General features: G+C 43.1%; 1 protein-coding gene across 2 annotated transcripts in view; it reads left to right on the top strand.

The window, feature by feature from the left end:
• The first annotated feature begins 2,223 nt into the window (after positions 1-2,223).
• The window catches only part of PARP8 (poly(ADP-ribose) polymerase family member 8), a 127,203-nt gene continuing 101,678 nt past the window's right edge, over positions 2,224-27,748 (top strand). Inside the window, exons 1-2 of one of the 2 annotated variants that reach the window (XM_065860537.2) lie at positions 2,224-2,416; positions 3,161-3,215. In XM_065860537.2, coding sequence (XP_065716609.1) covers positions 2,326-2,416; positions 3,161-3,215 — 146 coding nt within the window. In that variant the 5' untranslated portion in view covers positions 2,224-2,325. The remainder of the gene's footprint in view (positions 2,417-3,160; positions 3,216-27,748) is intronic. The other variant, XM_071802057.1, reaches the window with a different exon arrangement.

Genomic DNA, 27,748 nt, shown 5'->3' with positions numbered 1-27,748 from the left:
ATATTAGCTATCTTGAAGACAGCGGTGTATCTTCATGGCTGGCTGTTCAATTCACTGTTACCAAGCCTATGAAAATAGTCAGAGGCTTAAAAAGGCAGTCAAGAATTGTGTTAATTGACATGACACTGAGAAGAACCCTGCAGCCAGAATAAGCTGTGAGCAGAATTGTCAGCATAAATATCCTGCAACTAATAACCTCCCCTCTTCCTGATCCACATGGGAGGGATAACGGTGACCTTCTTGTTAAAGGTTCAGGAACAAAACCCCACCAGAATATATCAAGTTCTGATTAAATCTTCTAACTATGATTAAGGGGAAGGCTGCAAACATGGCTGCTGATGTCCTAGTTGGAACAGATAGAAAAAAAACATGTAGAAAAGCATCACTTGTTGACCAAGCAGATATAACTTGACAGAATGACAGTTTCTTACTATTTTACACTGTATTTCTGACTACAGTGACAAGTTCTGTATCCTCTCCTGGAAAAGTCTTGCTGCAGTAGAAGAGAATTTAGTGAACAGCGCCAAAAAGTCCTCTGGAGATCTCCCTTCAAAGATAAATTATTTTCTTAGTCCAAATACATCATGGATTTTTGTTATCTTTAAACACTACCTGTTTTTCCTTGTAACCTCCTTAGTGTTCCCTCCTTCAGATAAAAAATCTTATCAGGACAGGAATAAATACAGGCTATTTTCATCCTTTCTTGCCTATTTCCACTTGATGACAAATAAGAAAACGATAGTGTTTGTTCCATGTTTGAAATCAATACATGATTAATACAGGCTTGCTTAATGAATAGAACACTAAAATGAGTGAGGTCTATAATGAATAATTCAGGGGAGCTGTTTAGAGCTGGGTGAATATGTAAATACTGAATTTTGTGAATATTCTTTCCATTTTTTTCATTAAAGCTGTTTCCACTACATTCACACCCATTTTCCTTAATTATTCACCTTGCACCGTGATGAAAATTGGTTTTGTAGACTTGACCATTCCAAGTTATATGATTATTACTGCTTGTATTGCATTAGCGCCCAAAGCATCTGGCCTGGATCAGCGTCAACTGCTATAAGCACCGTACCGACAGCCCGAGCCCTCTCCCGAAGCCCTTCGGTTTGAGAGACCTTTGCTGCAGACTGAGGGGAGAACAGCGCGACTAAAAGCGGTCCTAGCGGGACTACACACACGTCAATTCTCTTTTTATTGTCTCCATGGGCACCTATTCCCGTCGGCAGGGATGGGCTAGAGGTGGGCTGCCAGGTCTCCCTGCCCGGTGAAGGGCCGGGCAGAGCAGCTGCTGCTCGGGGTGCAGGGCAGGGGCGCAACCGCAGCGAGGGGGAAGGGCGCGGAAGGCGGCGGGGAGAACCGCCCGCAGCCCCGAGGAACCGGCGGTGCCCGGGGGCGGCTGCCGCGGGAGGGCGGCGTGGGACAGCGCGTCCCCAGGGCAAAGGGCCAGCGGGGCCCGCTGCCCTGTCCCAGTCCGGCCGGGAAGCGCCCCTCTACCCCGTCCCTGCCGGCCTTGGGCAGCGCGGCGCTGCCTGCTTCCTCCCCGGTGCCGGCCTGGGAGCCGCCCCGCCGCCCCGATCACTTGCCATTTGCATTTCTCCGCTGCTCGGGAGGAGGCGGCAGCCTATGCCCGGGGCGGGGGGAGGAGGCGAGGGCCGGCGGCGGGGCCAACAAGCCCGCCGCCTCCCGGGCCGCCCGCACGGCTCTGTGCAGCCGCCTCTTTCTTCCTCCGCGCCGCCTCCGCCGGGTGAGCCGGCGGGGGCCGTACGTGCCGGGCCGGGAGCAAAGGGAGGGTCTGCGGCTCGGCGTCGCTGCAGCAGCGCCGGCCCCGCCGCGCCGCCAGGGACCGGGTGCGGGCGCCGCCGCCGGCGGCTCTCCGCGCTACTGCTGCGGGGCGATCGCCGCTGCTGGCGGGAGGGGCAGGGATGTGAGCGGTCGGGTCGGCTTGGCCCCCCCTCTTTTTTTTTTTTTTTTCTCCCCTCCTCCAAAAAAAGACCAGCCAACCAACCCCAAAAAACCTACGGGGCGTGGGGGGTGGAGGAATCCCTTGTCGCCGCCGCCACCCTCCGCTGGATCCATTGTGAGGAAATTGCCGTTCACTGGCAGCGGCCGCACATCTGGGCGGGCACATCTGGGCATGCAACATCGGCTCCCACCGCCTTCCTCCTCCGTCCTCCAGCCGGCCGAACGGATCCCTCCGGGCCGCCGGGGAGACTCCAGCTCGCCAGCCCCAGGGTCCATCTTTCAGACTGAATATTAAAAACTGGCAGCGGGGTGGGAATAAAGGCTGCCTTTTTTTTTGCCCCTGGGATTTATTTCATGGGGATGTGTTCAAGACAAGAGAGGATTCAGAAGGATATTGACGTTGTGATCCAAAAGTGCAAGGCGGAGAAGGATTGCCTGTTTGCAGGTGAGTATCCCTCCTGGGCGCCAGGTTGGCGGCGGGGATGCTGCTGCCGCCGCACGCCCCAGACCCCGCTGTGCCCGTGCCCTTCGCCGTCGTTCCCGGGAAACGTCGCCGAGCCGGCGTGTGGCTGCCCTCCGCTTCCTTATTCCTCCCTGTCCTACCCTTCCGGGGGCATATGAGGGCAGATGCGACCAGGCGCCGGCCGGGAAGGGCGGGGGGGCACATCCCGGGCGAGTGTGTGTGCCCGTGTGTGTGCCCGTGTGTGTGCCCCCGCTGCCTGGCGCAGCCCGCAGCTGCTGGGGCGAGCGCCCGGCGTAGCCCTGGTGCTCTTTCCGCCGGCGGGCGCTACGCGGCCGTTTGCCTGGCGGCCGGGCTGGGTCCTGCCTTTATCCCCGCACACCCGCCCGGCTTCAGGGCCGGGGCATGACGAGCGGCCAACGGCCCCCCGTGCCGTGCAAGCACTCTCCCTTCGCCCGGGGTTTCGGGGTTTATTTGGCTTTGCCGGCCGTGATGAGCCGTCGCAGGAGCCGGGCTTGTGGCTGCCTGTTGCCGTTTCTGACAACTGGAAATCCCTGCTGTTGCCATAGCACCGGGCACTTGTTGCGAGGGGCGGGGGGGGAGATGCTGCATTTCCTCTGATTCACCCCGACTCCCCCTCCACCCACCCCCCTGTCGGTAGCTTTAAAACTTGGGCTTTTTTAGCCAAAATAAAGACAAGTTGTAATAACGCAGCTCTTTGTCTTTCAGATTTCAGGTACTCAGACTCCACCTTCACCTTCACCTACACTGGAGGCTCCAAAAGGTACTGTTTTGTTTTTTTTTTTTACAGTAATGACTCCCTGCATTTCCTGCTGGCAGTGAGGTGCAGTGCTTCAATACCATGGCAGGCTTTTTTGTTTCCTTTCCTTTTGCAAGGAGGATCAGTAAATCATTTGCCTTCACGCACAGGTAAACTCAGGAGGAAGTGTTGAGGGAGGTGATCAGAAATGTGATCCTAGTTACTGGAAGCTCTCCTCTGAGTGTTGCTCTGTGGGGCTTCACTGTTCTACTTTTTTAATTTATATGGATACGCAGAATTTCTGCTGTACGTAAACTTAACTGGAACACTGTGAAGGCATCAACATGTGATATAAAGTTAATTAATGTTAAAAAACTGGGAAAAGTTACAATTTAAATAACAAATAGGCCAAATTTCACATCAGGACCTTATTCTCTTGAATGAAAACCGTATTTAGTCCCATGACAGATACAAGACTGTCTACAATTGACCAAATCAAATTCCTGAGACATTAAGTGAAATGTCAGTATAGCTTATAAGGCTAAAAAATACTTTTATTGAATATCAGTACAAATATTATTTCTAAGTGGTTCCAAGCTTTTGGTTATAAGCTGGATTGTGCGTGTACACATTTTTAAATTATGTTTCAGCATTTGTTGTTTGTTTTCAAAGGGAAATATATGTAAAACCTTGAACACCCATCTTTTTCATTTCCTTGACTCTTAGTTACCTTTTACTTAATAAGGTGCTAACAGTAAATGCCTCATCGTTCTTTTATCTTTTAGCTGAATTTTACTAGACTTGGCAAGAAGTCTTGTGTTTTCTTTTTCTTCTTTTTTTTTTTTTTTTTTTCCCTGGTAACACTGGCAATTGTTTTTGTTTCCCAGGGTATGTCAGGTTACAATACTGTGTTCCTTGCAAATGAACCTTTCAGTGCAGCCGTTGGTTCTCCCCTATGTGTGCTTCAGGGCCTGGCTGCAGGGCCAGGCTCCCAGATGGTCCCTGGGCTGTGACATTGCTCAGAAAAATGTTTTCCCACCTCACTGCCTTGCTTCTTCCTACTAAAAGAAAAGACAACTTCTGTCATTTTCAATGGAGTAGAATAGTTCACCAGCAGCTGAGAATCTGTCTATTTTCAGGTTGCTTGTAGTGTACTATTTCACATAGGGTGTTAGCATATCACAGAATCACAGAATTGGCCAGGTTGGAAAAGACCTCAGAGATCATCAAGTCCAACCCTTGGTCCAACTTCAGCCCATTTACTAGATCATGGCACTGAGAGCCATGTCCAATCTCAGTTTAAAAACCTCCAGGGACGGTGAGTCCACCACCTCCCTGGGCAGGCCATTCCAATGCCTGATCACTCTCTCCGTAAAGAACTTCTTCCTAATATCCAGCCTAAACTTCCCCTGGCAGAGTTTAAGCCCATGTCCCCTTGTCCTGTTGCTAACTGCCTGGGAGAAGAGACCAGTTCCCACCTGGCTATAACTTCCCTTCAGGTAGTTATAGAGAGCAATGAGGTCACCTCTAAGCCTCCTCTTCTCCAGACTGAACAACCCCAGCTCCCTCAGCCTCTCCCCATAGGTCATGTGCTCAAGTCCCTTCACCAGTCTTGTTGCTCTTCTCTGGACCCGCTCCAGCACCTCAATATCTTTCCTGAACTGAGGGGCCCAGAACTGAACACAATACTCCAGGTGTGGCCTCACCAATGCAGAGTACAGGGGAAGGATCACTTCCCTTGTCCTGCTGACCACACTATTTTTGATACAGGCCAGGATACCATTGGCCTTCTTGGCCACCTGGGCACACTGTTGGCTCATGTTGAGCTTCCTGTCAATCAGTACCCCCAGGTTCCTTTCTGCCTGGCTGCTCTCCAGCCACTTTGTGCCCAGCCTGTAGCGCTGCAGGGGGTTGTTGTGGCCAAAGTGCAGGACCCAGCACTTGGCCTTGTTGAACTTCATCCCATTGGAATCAGCCCATTTTTCCAGTCTATCCAGATCTCTTTGCAGAGCCGTCCTGCCTTCCAGCAGGTCGACGCTGCCCCCCAACTTGGTGTCATCAGCAAATTTGCTGATGATGGTCTCAATCCCCTCATCTAAATCATCAATAAAGATATTAAACAGGACTGGACCCAACACTGACCCCTGGGGGACACCACTAGTGACTGGCCGCCAGCTGGATGCAGCCCCATTCACCAGTACTCTCTGGGCCCGGCCCTCCAGCCATTTCTTAACCGAGCAGAGAGTGCACTTGTCCAAGCCACAGGCTATCAGCTTTTGAAGGAGTATATTATGGGAGACAGTGTCAAAGGCTTTGCTGAAGTCTAGATAGACCACGTCTACAGATTTCCCCTCATCCACTAGGTGGGTCGCCTGATCATAAAAGGAGATCAGGTTGGTCAGACAGGACCTGCCCCTCCTAAATCCATGCTGGCTGGGTCTGATCCCTGGTCCATCCTGGAGGTGCTGTGTGATTGCATTCAGGATGATCTGCTCCATCACCCTGCCAGGCACCGAGGTCAGGCTGACAGGCCTGTAGTTGACAGGGTCAGCTTTGCAGCCCTTTTTGTGGATTGGGGTAACATTTGCCAGTTTCCAATCATTTGGGACCTCCCCAGTGAGCCAAGACTGTTGGAAGAATGTTTTGTTTTGGTCTTGTCTTTTTTGGTTTGGTCTTGTTCTAAAAGACAATGTGGAAAGGCTTGACACAGTAAAAAAAAAATCTAACAGAAATATTATTTATTATGCTACTGAAACAATTGAATTTGAAACTTACTTTGCACTGCTTTCTAAATCAAATATTGCAGCAGAAACCAGGAAGTGAAACCTGTCTATTGTTTCCATTTTTCAAGCTGATTAAAGTGAAAGCCCTAAGGGCATAACTGATGGCAAGCAAACTGGTTTAGAAATGTTGAAACAGAGTGTTGTTACTTCTACAACGAGAGACAGAAGAGGGCCTTACATGCCGCAACCTAAAATTTTAACTAGGTTCAGCATTTGCTTTGGAAACTGTTGACTGGAAACTAGTCTCAGGACCTTGAAAATTCAAACTGAATTGAGAAACAAATGTTATGCTTACAGAAATTGGTGAAAGTGGGTTGTTACCTACAGCATATTCAAATTTCACTTTCCTTTTCACATTTGAAGGACATTTAAAAAGCATCCTTTGACATAAGGGTTTCATGTTTTCTCCCTGTTTGTATTGTGATTTAGAAAGATATTTTACAATATCCTTAGTGTGCAGTGGTGTACTCAGTGGCAGGCTGATGGTAGTAAGCGCTCTTGTGAAGTATGTAAAATGAAAACCCTAGGCCTTGGCTATTAAGAGCCAAACTTGAGTTTCTCACATTGAAGATGAGTTAGTGGTTTGTCTTTGGAGAAGGGGCTGGCTGAGCAGCAGCTGTACCGCTCCACGTGTGGTGTTCAGGCACATCTCCAGACAGGGTCAGCAGCGGTGACTTGTATGTGGTAACACTTTTGGAGAGTGTAAGGCTATGCAAGGATCTTTTGCTTGCATTTGGCTATGATTTTTGTCTCACTGCCACTGCCACAGCTGTGGACTTCCTGAGTGGTGACCCCATTTTTTGACTGTTGCACTCAGGAATTGTCCCTAAACGGCAGAACCTCTGTTATCTCCTGATCATAGACCAGAGTATCAGCCAACAGGCCTTGTCCAGTTATTTCAGATACTCAGCCTGGTGACTTCATTTCTCAAACTGACAGAAGCACAGGCTTTCGAGTAATGGTCGAAGGGGTGGATGATCACTGGGTGGATATTCAAACTGAGAAACAGATTTAAATGAGTAAGAGCAGAAATGGTGTGCAGGGAAGATCACAGTACTTCAGCATGCATTAGCCGTGCTCGGAACTAAGTCTTTTACATGCGTTATTTCCTTTAGGTCAATGTGTAGTATGGCTTTGTTTAGCCATGGTGGTTAGATAGAAGAGCAGAAAACCTTGAAAGAAAGGCCTTGAGAAGGAGGATTCTTTGTCTTAGCCTTGTAAAAAGGAACATGAAGATAATAACCAGTTAAACAGTACTGGGGGTTTTCCTCTGCATACTGTGGTTAACTCTAGTGGCCATGGAGTCCATCTATCAGTGGTCTTAATTTATAAACTCAGAGACAGATTCTCAGTAGATTGGTATGTCTATGGCAGTTTGTGTACCAGTGCTATTTCAGTTGTGATGAGGACCTAAGGTTTATTTGTGTTTGTTCTTTAAGCTGTTAAGTTTATCTGTGTGAGATTTTTCTTCTTGGTGCCACCTTCTCTAACTTTATCTGATTTTTCTTTGTTGCTTGGATTGATTGCACAGCCTCCTCCTACATTAGTACTATTCAAATATTGAGGTAATACATAACTATGCTGCAGATCAATCCAAGTAGATAGGCCTTAACTGGACCACATTTATCATCACTTGTATTCCCATAGTAAAGTGCTGAACCAAACCCTGATGACATGACTTAGCTTTTGTCTGAGGACAGAGGTTCCAGGGAAACCAACTGAGGACTATTATTTCTGTATTCTTTATTTAGGCCTGTTCCAGTATTTGACCTTTAGGTGATATTAAGCTATTATATTGTGTAAATAATCTATGTGTAAATGATCACTGGATGGGTATAAGTACACTTCACAGAGATTTGGCATTTGCAGGATTTTCCTTGAAAAGTTAAAATGGAAGAATTCCTGTAAATATGCATATATTTGTATTGTCTGAATTATCATAAATAAACCTTTACCCATGTAATTCAGTTAAATTTCAACTGTACTACATTTTTGTTTTCTAATGCACTTGTGTTCACACTTCCGAATTTTTTGCGTTGTTTGACACTGCAGAGATGCTTCCTCGTTTGGGAACAATGTAACTAGCAATTTTATAGGGAAGCACATCTTTGTGCATAATGTGGGCACTAATTATGGGGCAGATTGTTGATCAATTTAATAACTTTTAATTCCATTGTCAGAAAGCAGTAAGTAGGGTGATAGATTTCTTACAAAGTGAGGTGTTCATTCTGGTGCTGTGACTGTGCAAGATTTACTGTAACTACATCTGGCAGAATGTCAGAAATGGCTGGATTTTTTATGCTTTTTACTGCAGGATCTGAAAAGGATATTAAAGTGTGTTGAGGTGTGATGGTGCTTTTTTGTTGTTTTTTTGTTTGTTTGTTTTAATGATCTTGTTTCCTTTTTCTTATTTCATGTTCCTGTATGAAACACTGCTCCTCCAGAAACCATACAGACTGAACAGAATTGCTGATCTGTCATCTTGCAAAGAAAAATGTGATGCCCTGAAGTTGTGTTGTCTTTATATGTCATTTGACATGGTTTACATAGAAGCAGTGCCTGATTTTCCTGAAAAAAGGCATTTCCTTTTTTATTGTTTTTCTCCCTCACTGCTCTTCCCCCCCCCCCTTTTTTTTTTCCTGAGGCTAAACAAGGACAGCATATCAGTCCTGAAATACCTCTTCATTCAAATATGTATTTAACTCTCACTGGCAGCGAGGGGCAATAACAATAAGGCTGTGCATGAGAACAGATCTAATACTGCAGCATATTGTAAAAAAAATACATGTAAGACCTGCAAGAACTGAACACACAGTTTTGTCATTAAAATTCCCATCTCCTGTTTGCACAGTGGACTCATGTTCTGCTTTCCTTACTTCACTACCATGATCATAGCAATGGCAGTTCTGAAGAAGCAAGGAAAGTTGCGTTTTGGTCTGAAGTAACTGTTTATTTTTGCTTAAAATAATGACACATAGTTAACTTGGGCTGTTTTGATTTTGAATATTTGGCTTTTAGTTTTCTGTCCAAGAGGCTAGACACAGTGCTTAATACTGTAGCATCAAAAGTTCTCCTGTAAACTGATGAATTAATTGCCACCTTACTGTAGCAGTGAAATATTTCACAGCTGGGAGCTGTGCCACTTGAAGAGTAAGTAAATTTCTTGTGGCTTTCTGTAGCTAGAGACTAAAACCACTATCTGAAGTCCTAGCACATTATGTCTACCAGGTGTTTGAACCACTTGACGATAAATAGATAACAGATAACCTTTTAGTGTTATGCCCTATTGCTCCTTATGTGAATTTAATAAGATTGCCTCCATGAGAGATTCCATTTGGTGAATAATTTTGAAACTCTGGTATCACTCTGATAACGCTGAAAGTCTTCAGTACAAAAAAAAGCTGTGAGGAAAAATAGTTTGGGGCTAATTAAAGTGGGTTTTTATCTTAAAATTTATGCTCTATTTATATATACGTTAGCAAAAAGGAGAGGGAGAATTGAAAAGTATTTTTAAACCAAAACATAAAATTGTGTCCCTCAGAAAATATCAAAATGCATCACCTTTCTGAACATTTTTTTCTTTGCTTTCCAAAGTGATCTAGTTTAAGAACAACCATTTTTTGATAGGTTAGTTTTAACCTCTGTCTGCTTCACTGCATGGCAGTGTGTTTATTTGCAATGCAGTGTTAGGGAGGAGGAGGCTGGACTGTTCCTTTAGAAGCAGTGGTGGCTTACATAAGATGAAAGTGTCCATGGAAGTATGATTTAAGAAGTCAAGGAGATGATTCTTGTGGGATCCATTGCTTTGAATGGTTTTAGCTGGAATCAGTTTTACACAGTGCTTAGGAAGGGCTGATACAAGTTCATCTTCTGTTGCTGATGGCTGTGCTTGACTTTGTGTTCAGGTTATTAAATATGTAATTACATTCCTAAAATCTACCAGTGCTACAGTAAGAGAGGGGTGAAAACTAGATACGCAGATTGTGTTTAGCTCTCTGTTTACTGCTGTTTCAAAATGGCTGGAAGATTGTACATCACCTTTCAATTTAGCTTTTCTATCAAATATAGCTTAACATTTTTGCTGAAACAGTACCATTTCCTAGGAGAGAAATCTATGGTATGAGATTAATCTAGTTTAGCTATAGCGTGGCAAACATTGTGATTTTCATTTCTTCATTAAAGAGTCTGTAGATGAAGTAATGTTGAATACAGCCTTAGGTACTTTTAAAAAAAGAGTTTTCTATCAGATATTAATTAAGTTTCAGTGTTAAAATCTCTCTTTAAGACAAACATTTTCCTTTCTGTGTATTCCTATTCTGACTTTATACTGCCTTCTAATATTGACAATGTGTGATAGGTACATGAAACCTACCCATACATTCCTATAGATAGTTTTTTAATAGGTACTACAAAAAATTCAGTAGGTGTGATTTAACAAATGATTCATCCTAAAAAGACACCTAGTAGAACACTGTAGTAAAGAAGTCATTAAGTGCAATGTTGAGGGTTTGTGAAAAGCAAAATCAACACTTTTACACATGGTCATATTGGGCTCACTTTTTTAAGATGGTACTATATCTGACAGATCCTTCTTGTCTTGCTTTTAGAAAATCAGCGCTGTCTGAAAGTAACCTATTTTGTAAAAATCACATACTTCAGGGAGAATATGGTCTTCTGGAGAAGTCTTACCGGTCCGGTGAAGTGAGTGGCTGTCCTCTTTCAGCTGTGTACCATACCGATACTGAGAACAATACATTCAAATGGTCATTGTCTACCTTTCTGTGAGAAAAATATGTTTTTAGACACTTAAATGACTGATCTAATTTTCAGAAGTTCTGAACTCCCACACCACATAGTGGTCTTGGTATTACTTTGCGTTGCTTAACACTTTAAAAAAGCATCACAATCTTCATGCAGGTGTTTTTCTCGTACAAATGTATGCACTGTTGTTTGAATGGGTCACCAGCACAGAGCTGGGAAGACTGTTGAATGTCTTCACATGCAGTGTTTTCAGTAACTTATTCTTTCTCCGCTTTCATCACATATTTTAACATATTAAGTACCTAAAAGTAGACCTGTAAGCTGTTATTGTTAAAGTGTTAATGTGATAAGACAAATCAATTTGAAAGCAGAGTTCACTCTGACAAAATTAATTTCTATCACTTTTCTCTGTATTGAGACTAATACTATTTCTGGCTTTTCCTGTTAGCCTCTAATAATTTCCCATATTTTCCAATGCTCATAAATAAAAAGTTGAAGAGACTATAATACCTCTTGGCATACTTTTTCCATGGATTACTTACTGTGCAGAATACAAATTCTCATTTGAATCACAGTTTAATCACTCAGAGTCAAAATACCCAGTTTAATATGTTTCAGCACCTAGAGGGAAAGTAAATTTTAAACTGCTGGGAGAGTTCACTTTAGTTACAATTAAAACTAAGAAAGGGATGAAATGTGAGTAAATGTAGGAAAAACTCCAATGTATAATTCTGCCTTGGCATTAAATAAATCCCATTTAAGAGGACAGCTCTTAAGAATTAATGTCCTCCTTGCTACAGGAGGGTGAAGATTTTTACAGATGTTTCATTGAACTGACCTCATCTGAGGAAAAGGAGCTCCTTTTAACAGCATAAAATAGACTCAAACGCCTACTATCCTGTGCAGCAGTAGCTAGAAAATCTCACTGAAAGGACTAAACAAGGTGCAGAAATAACATCTCGTTCCCCTGACAGGCTTTTGCATGCTCATACAAGATTGCATCCATCCCGTTTCTGTGGGAGGAGGAGCAGGAAGGAGCTTTGCCCAAGGACCAGGAACAACGGTTGCTTTTATGAGTCAGACTTCTCCTGGGAGGACCCGTGGTCCCCAGGGAGCTCTGTGTCAGACATCGCGTCCCCCCGCTCAAGGGCTGAACGCCATCATACGTGCTGTTTGCACCATTCATCTGTCATGTTTCTACCCAATAAGGTGTTTGTGACAGACAGCATTTGCTCTAAAGTAGAAAAAATAGCGTATGGGTTAGATATAGTATTCCAGGTCATTAGCTTTTCTTCAAATGATAGAGGTGGGGTTTTTTGTTTGGTTGTTTGGGGGTTTTTTGTGGTGTCACTCATTCTCGCTAATTATTTTTCCTTAATGTTGAAAAATTAATCTTTGTTGGGGAGTTCTCACCCTGCAATAATCATACATTAAAATAATCATACATTAAAATAATGAGGATGCTCTTTTGTCAGATTAGGACCTGGCATTTATAAAGCTGTTAAAACCAGGAAGCACTGCATTGTCATAACAGTACTTGCTGATAGTCATCTGCTTGATCTCAGTTACATCTGTATAAATCCAGAGTAATTCCACTGGCGTGATGAAGCTCACTTGGGTCCACAGTGATACTGCTGAATTTTTTATTTGGCCCTGACTACTCCTAGTGAACAGCAATCTGAATAACTTTTTTTTCACCTTCAGGGCAGTTATGAAGACCAGAATTCTGTTTTCTGCCATCTTTACACATCTGTTCTCATTTTTGAGCACCATCCCGGATGGTGGGAGAACTGCAATTTAGCCAAGGACAAAAGCTTGCTCTCATGCATTCTTAGCAAGTTGCTGGTGTTGCAGAAATCACACACAGAAGACCAGTTGTCAAAACTGTTCTTTTCTTCCTTTGTCTTTTTAGCCTTAGCATTTGAAAACCTGGTTGTTAAGAGTCCTCTTTTAAGAACGTAATTTGCTGGGCCACATGAAAACATCTTTACCTGTCACTCACTCAGAGTCAGTATTAAATCTTAAGCTGAGACCCAATATGAAGTCAGAGTTTTTTGTAGCTATAACTATCAATAGTGGAGACATTAAAAAAAAAAAAAAGTTTTACAGTATTTTGAATAAAAAATATAACCTTCAAATATCTAAAATTTCTGGAAAACATACTTGGTTAATGCCTTAGTGTGGCAGTTATGGACACTGTCAACAGCCTTCCTCTGTAGGTAGGTAGGGAATTACATAGTCTACTGGTTAATACGTTTCTATGAATATGACATGAAATCTTTCATATGTGGTTGTAGGTCTAATGGAGTTACAGCTGAAAACTGAGCTTATTAATTCCTTTATTTTAAAAAGCTATAATATCGGGTAATTATGTTGCTGTAAAAAATTTAACCATCCTATAGAACAAGGCTTGTTAGGCTTGGCATAAAATTTCAGTAGGATTTGTAGGCTTATGGGTTGAAGAAGGCCTCACATTTTATCAGTGGATGACAGGAACACTGAAACTGGATATGTTTAGGTGGCAACAGGAGGAACATAATATCTGCAAGAATCTCCTTGGGCATACACCAGTTTTGTTAACTCAGGCCAACAGAAGTTTTAAATTAGTTTAGTGTTGGTCTCTGGAGTATGAATTAAGGAGGGACGAGACTCAGCCCACCAAAGATGCAAGCTATCTTGCTTTTAGCAGACCTAAGTGCACATACTTTTATTTTTTTTAATCTTTGGGTAACGTGTGAGCAGCATTGCCTTTGGCATACAGCCCTGATATCTACATGTTCCCCATGCCACATTTAGCTGTTGATGGAATTTCTACAGCAAATTTCAGTGTTGGTTAGAGCTGTTCTACCTTCATGACTGAAGTAAAATTGCATGGGATTAGCAGCCACCACTTTAGTTCTTCTGGTTAAGGTATTTTGCGGGGTAATCTAAGGACATTTCAAGTCCATGTTTTGACTGTTACATTTTATTTGTTTGTTTGATATTCTTATTTAAAATGACAAATTGCGAGAAATTCTAGTATTTATTTAGTTTTAGCTATATGTAGTGCATTAAAATAAATGCATTCTCCCTTTGAACCACACTGTAGGGAGTAGATGGGTGGAGGGAGACTCTAGGCTCCTTCTGTATCTGAATTTATATTTTACTCATAAGCCTTTACGTACTTCAGATTGTCCCTCTTGTGATGAATAATTGCTTACTATACTGTTTCTGTATTTAAACATCAATAAGTAGATATTAAAAAATACTACCTCATAAAAGTGCATGGCTTTATTTAAGGCATGAAGAAACACATTCATCCTGTAGTTCAGCTAAAACCTGACCTTTGCCAAGGATGACAAACACACAGAGATATGGAGTGTAAATATCCTTTACATCTAGCTCTGTCTGGCTTCGAGGCAGGCGTGGATGTGTGGAGGATGCTGGCCTCCCGGTGTGCTAATGCGGGTTAGGCATTTGCTGCCCGTGAAGAGGACAGGAGTTGCAGTTATGTAAGTCAGGACAAAAATTACAAAAGCTATTGATTTTGCTCATGGAGAACGTAAACCAGTCATAGTCTAGGGTCAAGAAGAACTTTTCCTGTGGCTACAAATTCCTTCCTCATTTCCCCTATTAGTAAGACATAATCAACCAACAGCACAGTGGGTCAAGTCTCTGAAATGCCACCATGAAAGGTGGCATGTCTTGTCTGTCATGACAATTTCTAAAGCATGTTTCCAGCGTATTTCACTGTATGTAGCAGTTGCAGAACTCTTGATACAAGTGCTGAGCAAACCATCATAAATTGCTCGTATTGATGAGCATTTTACCATTGCTCTGCCTACTTACAGCGTATTCCCCCCTGTATTTTGTCCCAAGTTATTTCTGATGTAACATTTTACCATATTCTCAGCTAATTTAAATTGACAAATTGCTATGGAATTCAGTGAAGCTGTGCCAACACTTAGTACTGAGGACCTGTCTATAATTATATTCGTCTTGTTAAGGAAGTTTAAATAGAGCAAAGCTAAATATAAATGCAGTATGTTATCTTCATTGACTTCTCATAGAACAGTTTAATATGTGCATGATTAGTTACATACCAAATTGAAATTAGACATTGTGTTTGCATTTTAGGTGACAGGTAAGGACAAGCTTCGTGAAAGATGATGAAGTGACATGATATAAACTATGTTCTTTGAGAGTGGCTTGTACTTAAAGCGGGGGGGACCAAAATGGGTCAAAGTTGCCTGAAGTGGTAGAGACTCGAAAAGTTTGCTGGTTTAGCAAACAGGTGCTCTCATCAGAGTGGCACTTGGGTCTCAGGTTTGCTTGTGGTTCAATGCCATGAGGAAAGGCACTAGACAAGACAACACAGTGGTCTCTTTCATTCCAGTGCTGAGGTGAGCTTGACAAAGTACTTGCCTCTCAGTGGGCAATGTAGATGCTCCCAAAGGATCCCTCTGGCACAAGGAAGTTCTTGGCCCATAGGCAATAACACCTCAGCACTCCTCCTTGAAAGATCACGATGACTTCAATCTGCAGAAGTTGGAGAAGGTTTCACACCAACCCTGTCCATGCCATTTCCATTTCGATTGTGCCCCTGGAGAGCATAGGCTTCTTAGAATTGTCTTTCCATTCCTTCTCAACTTGTCATTTTCCACCCTTCTTCTCACCTTTTCCAGAGGTGCTCTGTGTACTGTTTTATTCTGACAAAAACTGGGATCTGTTGTGTTCATATTGTTGAAGAGGACAGACGTGAAATAGTTGGTATTAAACAACTGTAGTACGCAGGTTAACAACATCAAGCAGCTGTAGATCACTTAACTCCCAGTTCTCTTCCAGGTTATATATATATATCCTGAAATGCTCGTTTCAATTCTTGGGAGGTTTTACAAGAGTAATAATGGGTGCTCAGACTGTTAATCAGAGTGATCACATGTTCATTGCTGTTTGTTACTCTGGTTTTGGTGTCTAATATGTGGGTGGGTAGAAAAAAAATCACTGCTGAAATAATTGCAGCTGCAGCCTGAGTTGTTTGCTGGTTTACATTTAAAAATCTCTTTCAGCTGGGTTATTTTTGAGATTTCTGTTGTGCTTAAGTAAGACTGGACAGAGATGTTTAGAAACAGTACATATTTCAGATCTTTCACTGTAGATGCTGCACAGGTGTAAGAATACATTTTTGCTTGAACCAATTAAAGTTGTGTGCTCTTTTGCATTACAGAATGTGTTTTGAATAGAACTGTGAAAAAAAAAATAGATGCTGCTTTATACAGTTTCCCATTCTTCATTTTACAGGCTACTTACTCCTTAAAAAGCACTCTTTATGGACCTTTAGGAGTCTCTCTTAAGCCACTGTCTTTTAATTCTGCACCCCCAAATATAGGAAACATTCTGATATTTCCATCAGTGACAATGCACATTTCATTAGGTGTGTGGTGCTATTAATGATCATTCTGAACTTTTTGGGTGTTCACTACTTGCTTTGGGGATCAAGACAATGTTCTTTTCATGTATTTGTTCCGTAATATAATTGGTTGAGTGTCACTTTTTGCCATCTGTGATGCTGTTTGAGGTTCTCCTTGGTTGGCTTCTCCTTTGATTTGTAATTATTAATCTAGAAGTGACAGATGAAAGACTCATCCTGTTGCAGACCTGTTGGCAGAGTTTCACTGATGTGAGCTTGGATTTCTTGGGCATGTCTCTGGTTTTTTAAGGGTCAGGCTTGAAAATCAGATTTGCTTGCTGTGCAGATCACCAGCCCTATAGGCACAGGAAATCTGGCAGGGTGGGGTGCCAGTAGGTACAGCCGGAGGAACGGCCATGGGCTGTGCCCTGCACAACCCTGCAAATGGAGGAAGGGTGAAACTCTTGTACATACAGCCTGGCAGACTGCCATAGGAGCATGCAGTCCCGAGTTACTGCTCTCCTCCTGTGTCGGGACAAGCAGATTGCATAGTTACACAGGACCCTTCAGCAGGAGTCAAGTCAGGTAAAATACATAATTAACTACTTCAATGAAATAACATGGAAGGGGTGGGGAATCTTTTGTTGCCAGCAAGATGATCCTCAGGCAAATGGAAGGAATTCTGTGAGTTCAGTGTCTGTGAAATTTGGAAGAGTTGAAGATGGATCACAGACCTTTCTCTTTGCCTCTGCTTCCCAGAGGGCTCCAAGTCCATCAGGTTATGCATAAAATATTTTCTCCTGGAGAGGAGCTAAGCAGAGTATCTCTTTTCCATTGCTAATTTTATATTGTAATCTGGCATGCACAAACCTGCAGCTTATGCAGCCACTTCAGACCATATCTAATGCATGCATGCACGTTGATTTTAGACAAGTGGTGTCAGCTTTCTATTTAGCATTCCGTCATTTCTTCTTCCTCAGAGATTTTACAGCTCTGAACACATCTGAGCTCTCCATAATAAGAACCCTTTTTTTTTTTCTTCTAATTTTTCTTCTGATTCAAATCTGCATGTGTTTTTTTAAGTGTGCATGCAAATGAATTTTGCCCTCAGTTTCCTGGTAAATTGCCCCCGTGGCCTAGAGGGTGGCAGAGGTGACCCACCTAGTGGATGGGAGAAAGGCTGTGGGTGTTGTATACTTAGGCTTCAGTAAAGCCTTTGACACCATATCCCACAACATTCTCCTGGAGAAGCTGGCAGCTCATGGCCTGGATGGGTGTGCTCTGTGATGGATAAAGAACTGGCTGGATGACTGGACCCAAAGAGTTGTGGTGAAAGGAGCCAAATCCAGTTGGTGGCCGGTCAAGAGTGTTGTTCCCCAGGACTCAGTATTGGGGCCAGTTCTGTTTAATATCTTTATCAGTGATCTGGATGAGGGGATTGAATGCACCCTCAGTAAGTTTGCAGATGACACCAAATTGGGTGGGAGTGTTGATCTGCTGGAGGGTAGGATGGCCATACAGAGGGATCTGGACCAGCTGGATCGATGGGCTGAGGCCAGTTGTATGAGGTTCAACAAGGCCAAGTGCCGGATCCTGCACTTGGGTCACAACACAACCAGGCAGGGCCACAGGCTCGGGGAAGAGTGGCTGGAAAGCTGCCTGGCAGAGAGGGATCTGGGGGTGTTGATTGACAGTGGCTGAACATGAGCCAACAGTGTGCCCAGGTGACCAAAAAGGCCAACAGCATCCTGGCTTGTATCAGGAATAGTGTGGCCAGTGGGACTAGAGAAGTGATTGTGCCACTGTACTCGGCGCTGGTGAGGCTGCATCTCAAATCCTGTGTTCAGCTTTGGCCCCCTCATCATAAGAAGGATATTGAGGTGCTGGAGAGAGTGCAGAGGAGGGTGACGATGCTGCTGAGGGGCCTGGAGCACCAGTCTGATGAGGAGCGGCTGAGGGAACTGGGGCTGTTTAGCCTGGAGAAAAGGAGGCTGAGGGGAGACCTTATCGCTGTCTGCAACTACCTGAAAGGAGGTTGTGGCATGAAGGGTGTTGGTCTCTTCTCCCAAGTAGCAAGTGACAGGACAAGAGGAAATGGCCTCAAGTTTCATCAGGGGAGGTTTAGATTGGATGTTAAGAAAAAATTCTTCCTGGAAAGGGTTGTTGGGCATTAGAACAGGCTGCCCAGGGAAGTGGTCGAGTCACCATCCCTGGAGGTGTTTAAAAGGTGTTTAGATGAGGTTCTTAGGGACATGGTTTAGTTCTAGAGTTAGGTTATGGTTGGACTCAGTGATGCTGAGGGTCTCTTCCAACTGAAATGATGCTATGATTCTACCGTTGCTCTTGATGCCATGGCCTGGAGGGTGGCAGGAGTTCTGCACCACTGCTTAGGGGAGCACAAACGTTTGACCGAATGTGGTGGAGCCTTGTTGCAGGAAGAGACTCGCTGCTTCCTTGTGCAGCTGCTGTTGCGTGAAGGACTATAGAAGAGGAATCTGGAGGGAGTGGTCAAAATAAAACAAATGGGTCAGCATTCAGATCTGAGTGAAAAGTGTCAGTCTGGCTGTGTATGAAAAGGCATCTTTATTAAAGAGATTGTGTGTTAAACAGTGAAGACAGAATAAGATGTTATTTGTTGCCATGTACTTTCATCTACAATTAAAACATTTTCAACAACAATAAGCACAATGTAAATATCTGTTTTCTCATTATCTGCTTACTTCTGTATTTTCTCAGAGTTGTTTATCATTTATTTTTAATGATAATGAATAATTCCAGCAGGAGGTTGAAGCTGGGCATGTTACATATTATGGTAGTGTTATTTCCCTCAAAGACACAATGCCAGGTTTTGTTTTATTTTACGGCTAAGGATGATCAATATCACACCTCATTCTAATATTTCTAAATAATTTTTTTAAGATTAATTTATACATCTTACTGACATGCATTCAAGGCTCACGTAATTAAAACAGTTGAGCTGTTCTGCCTATGGCTTTGCAGTGGCAATGTATTGATTGGGATAGTAGCTGCTACTAAGTGAGAATCCTTTACAGCTCTCAAACTCAGTGATTTCAATGCCTGATGATTGCAGTATGCTCATGATTAACTAGATAATGTACTCTGCTGAAAAATCCTTGAATTGTGAGGTGAAGGCTGAGTAGGCTGTGGTGATGCTGGGGCTTTCCTGTGTAGATCATTTTCATTTGGAAGGTATTTGGTCAGAGCTGCTGAGGTTTTTTTATTGTACTTGATAAGTTTCTGGAGATTATTGCATAAACATTTTCATTTAGCTGCTGATTAGTATTTTGACTGAAACAAAGTGTATAAAATGTTTCTACATTTAGCCTGTTCCTCTCCACCATAAGACTATGTAAACTGATGAGATGATGTAAGCCTAGCTAAAGGGAAGGAGCAGTTTAATTTCCTTGATACGGTCATATTTTGCCTTTATCATTCAATTTACTTCCTTTAGAGGTTATTGGAGTAATTGAGGTAAATATTTAACATATGGCCAAATTTCATTTTGAAAGAATTTCATTTATAGTTCAAATGGATTTGATGTGTTTTGCTGTCTTAATGCCTGTAGCTGCAGTCATCTGCATAAAGCTGAAGCAATGATACTGGGTGTATTTACACTTGAATAACTTAACCCTATGTATCTGCCTGGCCATCTATATAGCTAAAAATCCTTCTCAGGTTTTTATGTAATTGACGTGTATTTACAGAGGCTTCAGTGATTCCTTTGTTAGTGTTATTTTCATTAACATTGACCATCTCACATGGTCAATGTCACGGTCAATAGGATTTTGAGAGAAAAATAACTGGTCAGTCAACTACCATTACTTAAACATGTGATGGATTCTGCTGTATCTGAGAATTCCATCAGGATCCTCCAACGTGTAACATGCCATCCTGTGGTGCATCCAGCACAGCATTGCCAGCCAGGCAGGGAGGTGATTGTCCCGCTCTGCTCTGCACTGGTGCGGCCTCACCTGGAGCACTGTGTGCAGTTCTGGGTGCCACAGGATAAAAAGGATATAAAGCTTCTGGGGGGTGTCCAGAAGAAGGCTATGAAGTTGTTGAAGGGTTTGGAGAGGAAGCCGTATAAGGAGCTGCTAAAGTCACTGGGTTTATTTACCCTGGAGAAGAGGAGACTGAGGGGAGACCTCGTGGGGCTATAGCTTTCTCATAAGGGAAGGAGGAGGGGCAGGTGCTGATCTCTTCTCTCTGGTGACCAATGACAGAACCCGAGGGAATGGCAGGAAGATGTGCCAGGGAAGGTTTAGACTGGACATTAGGGAAAGGTTTTTCCCCCAGAGGGTGGTGAAGCACTGGAACAGGCTCCCCAGGGACATGGTCATGGCCCCAAGCCTGAGAGTGTTCAGTAAGCAATTGTATAACACCCTCAGACACATGGGCTTGTCATGTTCAGGGACAGGAGTTGGACTTGATCATCCTTCTAGGTCACATCCAATTCAGGACATTCTACGATTCTATATATTTGTGTTGATGATGGGAAGGTAGGTCACCGAACTTTCAGCTTTCATTGTTTTGTAACCAGCTACTTCACAGTTAGACTATTGAAACAGCAAATGACCCTGCAGAGGTGTCTTGAAAACAGCATGCTAAAAACATATACCTTTTAGAATAAAATCTAAAATAACTTTCTTTTCTGTCAAAAGTGAAGATGGATGAACATGCCAATCAAGTGCCAGTGTAAGGAGGCAGTGAGGCATTTGTGTCAGAAAACCGTAACACATGTTGGCCTTTTGAACCATTCTCCAAGTGTCTGTGGAATTGTATTTATGTTTTATAGCACTTGTCTTGCAGGGCATGCTGGCCTGTGTCAGGTTTCCCATGCATCGGAACTGCTGGTGTGGGGACTCGGCTGCTGGCAGCCTGGGCAGGCTGCTGGGGACAGACTTTGCAAAGGGAATGTCCAGAGGTGCTGAGTGGGAAAGCTGCCAGGCTTGTGTCACAACATGCACCCTCGGAGAATTTAGGTACATGCCTCCCCTCTGGAGTTATGAAGCATTAGGCATCTACACCATCACTTTTTGTTCGAAAATACAGCTAAATGATTTGTGGTAGTTGTTCCCTTTCCTTCAGTAGCATATATTCCTGCTCCAGAGGTGGAGATACCAGGATGCTCAACTGTGAGATCCCACAGCACAGCCAGCCCCACAATGAGGCTGCTCTGGCCTGAAAACAGCCCAAAAGTTTATTAAAACTTCTGCATTGTGCAGGCCCTTTGTCATTTAGCTGTAGAGATTTCTAAAATTTGGTCTCACGATTCCAAAATGTTTCTGACACAATTCTTTTGTACGCCTGTGGCGAATTGTGTAAGACTGCTTGGACGAAGGATCTGTGGTGCTTAGAGGACCCGGCTTGTTAGAAAAGGAGATGTCAAAAGACTTTTTAATGAGCATTCCATCTTCTGTCTCCTGGGTCAGCTAATGAGTTCCTTTTGTGAAGTGAAACTCATCTGATGTCAGTTGACATATCTTAATGTATTTTTCAATGTAATTTTGCTCTAAATCCATCTTTTAATACAAAGCAGTTGTGAGATTCTTGCCTTGCTGTGGTGTTTCAAGTAAGTGACAGTTTCTGCTCCAGCATATCATCTGTGTGAGATTTGGGAGCCACTGAATTGTGAAGGATACATCAAGCCCTTGACACCTAGGATATATTTCATCAGTTAAGAAAAATAACAGTTTTTTTTTTTTTTTTTTTTTTACAGGTAAAGTCTGTATATTCTGATCCCCAAATAAATATATCTCATATTTATGACTTAACCTCAAGTTGCCTTGGTGCAATGTGGTTTATAACCAGTTTCTGTGCTTGTGTATTCTCTTTCTCAGGTGGTATTTTTTAAAAAAGTAGAAGATAAGAGAGGAGAAGGTCTAAATCAGATTATTTTTCGCAAATGAGTGCTGCATTGATGAAACAAAGTAATCCAATTACAAGTTTAAGAATCTGAGCATCTGTGCTGTATGAACACATATACTTGCATTCAGATATTATATATTTGAAATATTTGAAAGCATATGTAAGGTGCTACTTAATGGCATAGGGGAAGGTGACACACAGTTGCATCAGCATGGACATGTGTGAATCTCAATGATAAGAAATGCTGTTAGGTCAATTTTAAAGCAAAACAATTATGCAAGTTTTGCTGTAATGTAGCTTTGGTGCATTTCTAGCAACTCAGTGAATGCTGTTGTCTCATTTCATTATGAAGTCTACAAATACAAAGGTTTAGTGACATTGGGGATGTCCATGGCTTCACTGGAGTGCTTTGGGACATTTCAGGAGTAATGCAGGAATAATTCACTGCCCTATGTCCAACTTCATGCCTTCTTGTAGCTCTGTGGAAAAAGAAATGCTCTTCAGAAAAAAGGAGAGGATTTTGGAATGTGTTATATTTCCACATGGAAATGATTAAAAAAGCTAGGAGTAAAGGGGAAAATATGGTTTGTTGCTGTATTTACAGAGACAATATAGATTGAAAAATAAAATAGAGTAAAAATTGGAGCAGTGGGTAATTGTATATGTACGCAGTGCAGCTACGTAGAGTAAGGCAGGTTTTATCAGTAGGTATTACAGACAGAAGTCCCTATGGACAGATACCTGAAACATTGCCTCTCTCTTGCCAACAATCAAGTTCTCAATCTAAAGCATGAGTCTTCCAGGTCTTGCAAAGATGCATTTTTTTTTTTCATATGCATAAAGAACATGGTCTTTATTAGTCTGATTTTGAGAAATAATTGTCCAATTTTAGATTTTACTTTTTTAAAAACCAGAAAACTCAAGAAAGATAATCTGTTGGTGAAGCTGCCCCTAAAACATTGCAGTCTGATAAAATCATAGGACATTTTTAATGGTGGCCATGCTGTGTACCATCATCATATTCAAATTTGGCTTTAAATTAATTTGTGTCCTTATGAGTCCAATTGTAAACTGTAATAGCAATCACTAGATCTAACTCCTGGCTGAACTAAGCATTTTCTTTTCAGGCAAACAAATTAAAACTGTTAATTATAGAATAGCTTTTGGATGTATGTAGTCTAGTTTCTTATTAAAATACTCTACTTTTTGGCTGCAATCTGAAAACTAAATGCTTGCAGATTTGCATGCATAAAGATGAAGGAGAGTTTTGTAACATCTGTCTAATTGTCAATGGGATTTTAAATATGGATTGCAATCCTGATTCACAATAGTTTACTCATGTAAAGAGGTTACAGCGGGGGATGCTCAGGTAAGGGTTCAGAAGGAAGTCTACAGAAGTATTTGGCGACTGTGGTCAGTAGAGTTAACTCCAGGAGCTGCAGTGAGGTGTGGGTCTGTTGCTGGTCCTGTTACGCATATTTGAAAAGCAGCTCTCATGATACTCCAAAAGTAAATACCTGAGATAGGACTGGGCATCATCAAAAAGGTAATATTCTTAAGGCTTTTCAAAGTTCCTCCTAAACTGAAAATGTGCAGTCTTGCTAGGACCTCTATGAGTTAAAATGGAGAAGAGAAATAAGAAAACTGGATCTGGATGTATGTGGAGATTTACGGAAATACTTGTATTTTGGAGACATTCATACTGCTGCAAGAAATGTAAGTTTGCAGCACACACTGTTGTGAGCTGTCTCCTGACACTGTACCTGCTGTGGGTACCGCTGCCAGCAGTTCAGCCGCCCACAGCTGCTGCTTGCTCTCCCAGCAGCTGGAATTGCTGGGGTCAGCTGTCTCAGCTCTGCCCGACCCCCCCGCCTTGATTCTGCCTACTCCCAGGCTACTCACTGGTGGGACAGCGTGAGAAGCAGAAATTGCCTTGAGTCTCTGTAAGCACCGCTAAGCAATGACTGTAATATCCCTGCGTTATCAACACTGTTCTGGTCACAAATCCAAAACACAGCACCATACACGCTACTATGAAGAATATTTAACTCCATCCCAGCCAAAACCAGTACAGTACTGTACTTCCACAGTGATAATTCAAGAAATATCTAACACATAATCTAAGAGGATGTGTGTCACCTTGCACTGACACTGGCATTTTGAGGAATTTTGGGGAATTTTTGCCATACAGGAAGTAGGAAATATTTTGCAGCTCAGCAAGTCCCTTTCTCGCGTCTCTAATGACATTTAAATTGTGAACAATTTCCTTTGAAATCAATACAGTTTGATGGAATTATAACCAAGGAAAAAATGAAGGAAATAATTCTGTTTCAATCTTGTATTCAACCTTTCCCACATCTCAGACTGTGGATCGCTTTGATCCTAAATTTGCATAAAAACTACAAAATGTGTTACAATGTAATCAGAGCATATTTAATGTTTGTATCTGTTCCTAGTATTGCTTTAAATATATACCTCATGTTTCATGTTGGTGTAGACACTCAATCTGCATGAAACAAAAGTCTTTGGTGAAGTGAGACACCAGGGGCACTTTTCTGGGTTCAGGGAAGCTAAGGAAGATCAGGATAGCATTCTACAATTTATTCTTCAGGAGATTTATTTACCTGACCAAAAGCTATTTTCCTTCAGTAGTTAACTTTAAAATAAACCTTTGGGCGCTTCTGTTCAACAGACATGGAAAAATGTCTGAGGGACGTTGTTTTAATTCAGATCTTCTTTTTTAATTTAAGACTTCTGGTAGCAATGGGAGCTCAGAGATATTCAGTAGACCTGAAAAAAAAGATTAATGACTTTTATACTGCCATGTACTTAATCCATCAGTGCTGAGACACTTTAAAATTAAAATGTATGGTCCCTTTAACTGTTTTTTACTGTATGCATTTGTTAAAGAAGAGTGTTTGATGTGCACTCTTAGAGCAGCACAGGGCTGTGGGTTAGAGCCAGTGATCTGTGTAGTTTGTGGAAGCAGGAGTGGGAATGTCAGCCCTCTGCCTCCTATTAACATAATCACAGAATCACAGAATGTGAGCGATTGGAAGGGACCTCAAAAGATCATTTAGTCCAATCCCCCTGCTGGAGCAGCAGCACTTAGATGATGTAACACAGGCAGGTTTTGAATGTGTCCAGAGAAGGAGACTCCACAACCTGTTCCAGTGTTCTGTCACCCTCACTGTGAAGGAGTTTCTTCTCATAGTTAAGTGGAACCTCCTGTGTTCCCGTTTGTACCCATTGCCCCTTGTCTTACTATTGGTTGTCACTGAGAAGAGCCTGGTTCCATCCTCGTGACACTCACCTTTACATATTTGTAAACATTAATGAGGTCACCCCTCAGTCTCCTCTTCTCCAAGGTAAAGAGACCCAGCTCCCTCAGCCTTTCCTCATAAGGGAGATGCTCCACTCCCTTCATCATCTTTGTTGCCCTGCACTGGACTCTCTCCAGCAGTGTCCTGTCCTTGAACTGGACACAATATTCCAGATGTGGTCTCACCACGGCAGAGTAGAGGGGAAGGAGAACCTCTCTTGACCTACTAACCACCCCCCTTCTAATACACCCCAGGATGGCCTTCGTGGCCACAAGGGCACAGTGCTGGCTCATGGTCATCCTGCTGTCCACCAGGACCCCCAGGTCCCTTTCCCCTATGTTGCTTTCTAACAGGTCGTTTCCCAACTTATACTGGAACCTGGGGTTGTTCCTACCCAGATGCAAGACCCTACACTTGCCCTTGTTATATTTCATTAAATTTTTCCCCACCCAACTCTCCAGCCTGTCCAGGTCTCGCTGGATGGCAGCACAGCCTTCTGGCGTGTCAGCCACTCCTCCCAGCTTGGTGTCAGCAGTAAACTTGCTGACAGTGCACTCTATTCCCTCATCTAAGTTGTTGATGAATATATTGAATAGTACTGGTCCCAGTACGGATCCTTGAGGCACTCCACTAGATACAGGCCTCCAACTAGACCCCACCACATTGACCATGACTCTCTGGCTTTCCTTCAGCCAGTTCACTGTCCACCTCACTACCTGATCGTCCAGACCGCACTCCCTCAGTTTAGCTATAAGAATGCTGTGGAAGACTGTGTCAAATGCTTTACTGAAATCAAGATAGACCACATCCCCTGTTTTGCCATCATCTATCCACCTAGTTATATCTTCATAAATGCTATGAGGTTGGTCAAGGACGACTTCCCCTTGGTGAAGCCATGTTGATTGCCCTTAATGACCCTCGTATACCTTGAGATGGTGCCAAGAATAAGTTGTTCCATCACCTTTGCAGGGATGGAGGTGAGGCTGACCGACCTATAGTTACCCGGTCCTCCTTCTTGCCCTTTTTGAAGACTGGAGTGACATTTGCTTTCCTCCAGTCCTCAGGCACCTCTCCCATTTCCCATGACTTGGCAAAGATGATGAACAGTGGCCTAGAAATGGCTTCAGCCAGCTACCTCAGCACCCACAGGTGCATCCCATCTGGACCCATGGATTTATGGATGTCCAGATTGCTTAACTGGTCCCTAACCCAGTTCTCATCAAGCAAGGCAGACTCCTCCATTGTCCTGACTTCCTCTAGGGCCTCAGCGGTATGGGTCTCCTCAGGACAGCCTCCGGCAGTGCAGACAGGGACAAAGAAGGAATTCAGTAACTTCTCTGTATCTTCTGTCACCAGGGCACCCACCTCGTTCATCAGTGGGCCTACATTGCTTCTGGTGTTAGTTTTATCTGCCATGTATTTGAAGAAGCTCTTTCTGTTGTCCTTGACCCCTCTTGCCAGGTTTAATTCTAAGGAGGCCTTAGCTTTCCTAGTTGCCTCCCTATACCCTCTGACAACAGCGTTGTATTCTTCCCAAGTGGCCAGCCTCTCCTTCCATGATCTGTAAACTCTCCTCTTCCACTTGAGTTTGCCCAGCAGTTTAAGCAGGCAGGTCTCCTTTGAAAAGTTTCCTCTTTTCTGAAATAGGAAAAATATTTATGTAAATAGATGCTGCCAATGCTGTTTCTTAACAGCATCTCTTCCAAAGTTTCATTAAGATCTCCTTCTGGAGCTGCGTGACCACTGACTTCTATAGGTCCTCATTTGCAGGTAGAGCAGGAGCTCTGTTCTTCTGCTGTGCAGGACTGCTGTATATGCAGGGTGACATGTGCTGGTCATGCTCCTTGTCTTCTCTTTGCTAGCTTGCATAGGAAGCCTGGATGTATAACCCAAGTATCTTCTGGACCAAAGCTTCGTCTTCAATATCACAGAATGACAGAATGATTTGGGTTGGAAGGGACCTCTGGAGATAATCTAGTCCAACCCACCTGCTAAAGCAGATTCACCCAAGCAGATCGCACAGGAATGTGTCCAAGTGGGTTTTGAATGTCTCCAGAGAAGGAGACTCCAGAACCTCTCTGGGCAGCCTGTTCCAGTGGTCTGGCACTCTCAAAGTAAAGAAGTTTCTTCTCATACTCAGGTGGAACCTCCTATGCTTCAGTCTGTGCCTGTTGCCCCTCATGTTATTGTTGGGCACCACTGAAGGGAGTCTGGCTGGTCCCAGCCTCTTGACACCCACCCTTGAGATATTTATAAACATTGATGAGATCCCCATTCAGCCTTCTTCAGGCTGAACAGACCCAGCTCTCTCAGTGTTTCTTCATAAGAAAGATGCTTCAGACCTCTGATCATCTTCATAGCCCTTCACTGCACTCCCTCGTAATTCCTTGTCCTCCTTAAACTGGGTAGCCC

The sequence above is a fragment of the Patagioenas fasciata genome, chromosome Z (genome assembly GCF_037038585.1).
Source record: "Patagioenas fasciata isolate bPatFas1 chromosome Z, bPatFas1.hap1, whole genome shotgun sequence".
Taxonomy (NCBI): Eukaryota; Metazoa; Chordata; class Aves; order Columbiformes; family Columbidae; genus Patagioenas; species Patagioenas fasciata.
The sequence above is the reverse complement of the archived record's forward strand: the minus strand, read 5'-3'. Positions and strand labels throughout refer to the sequence as shown.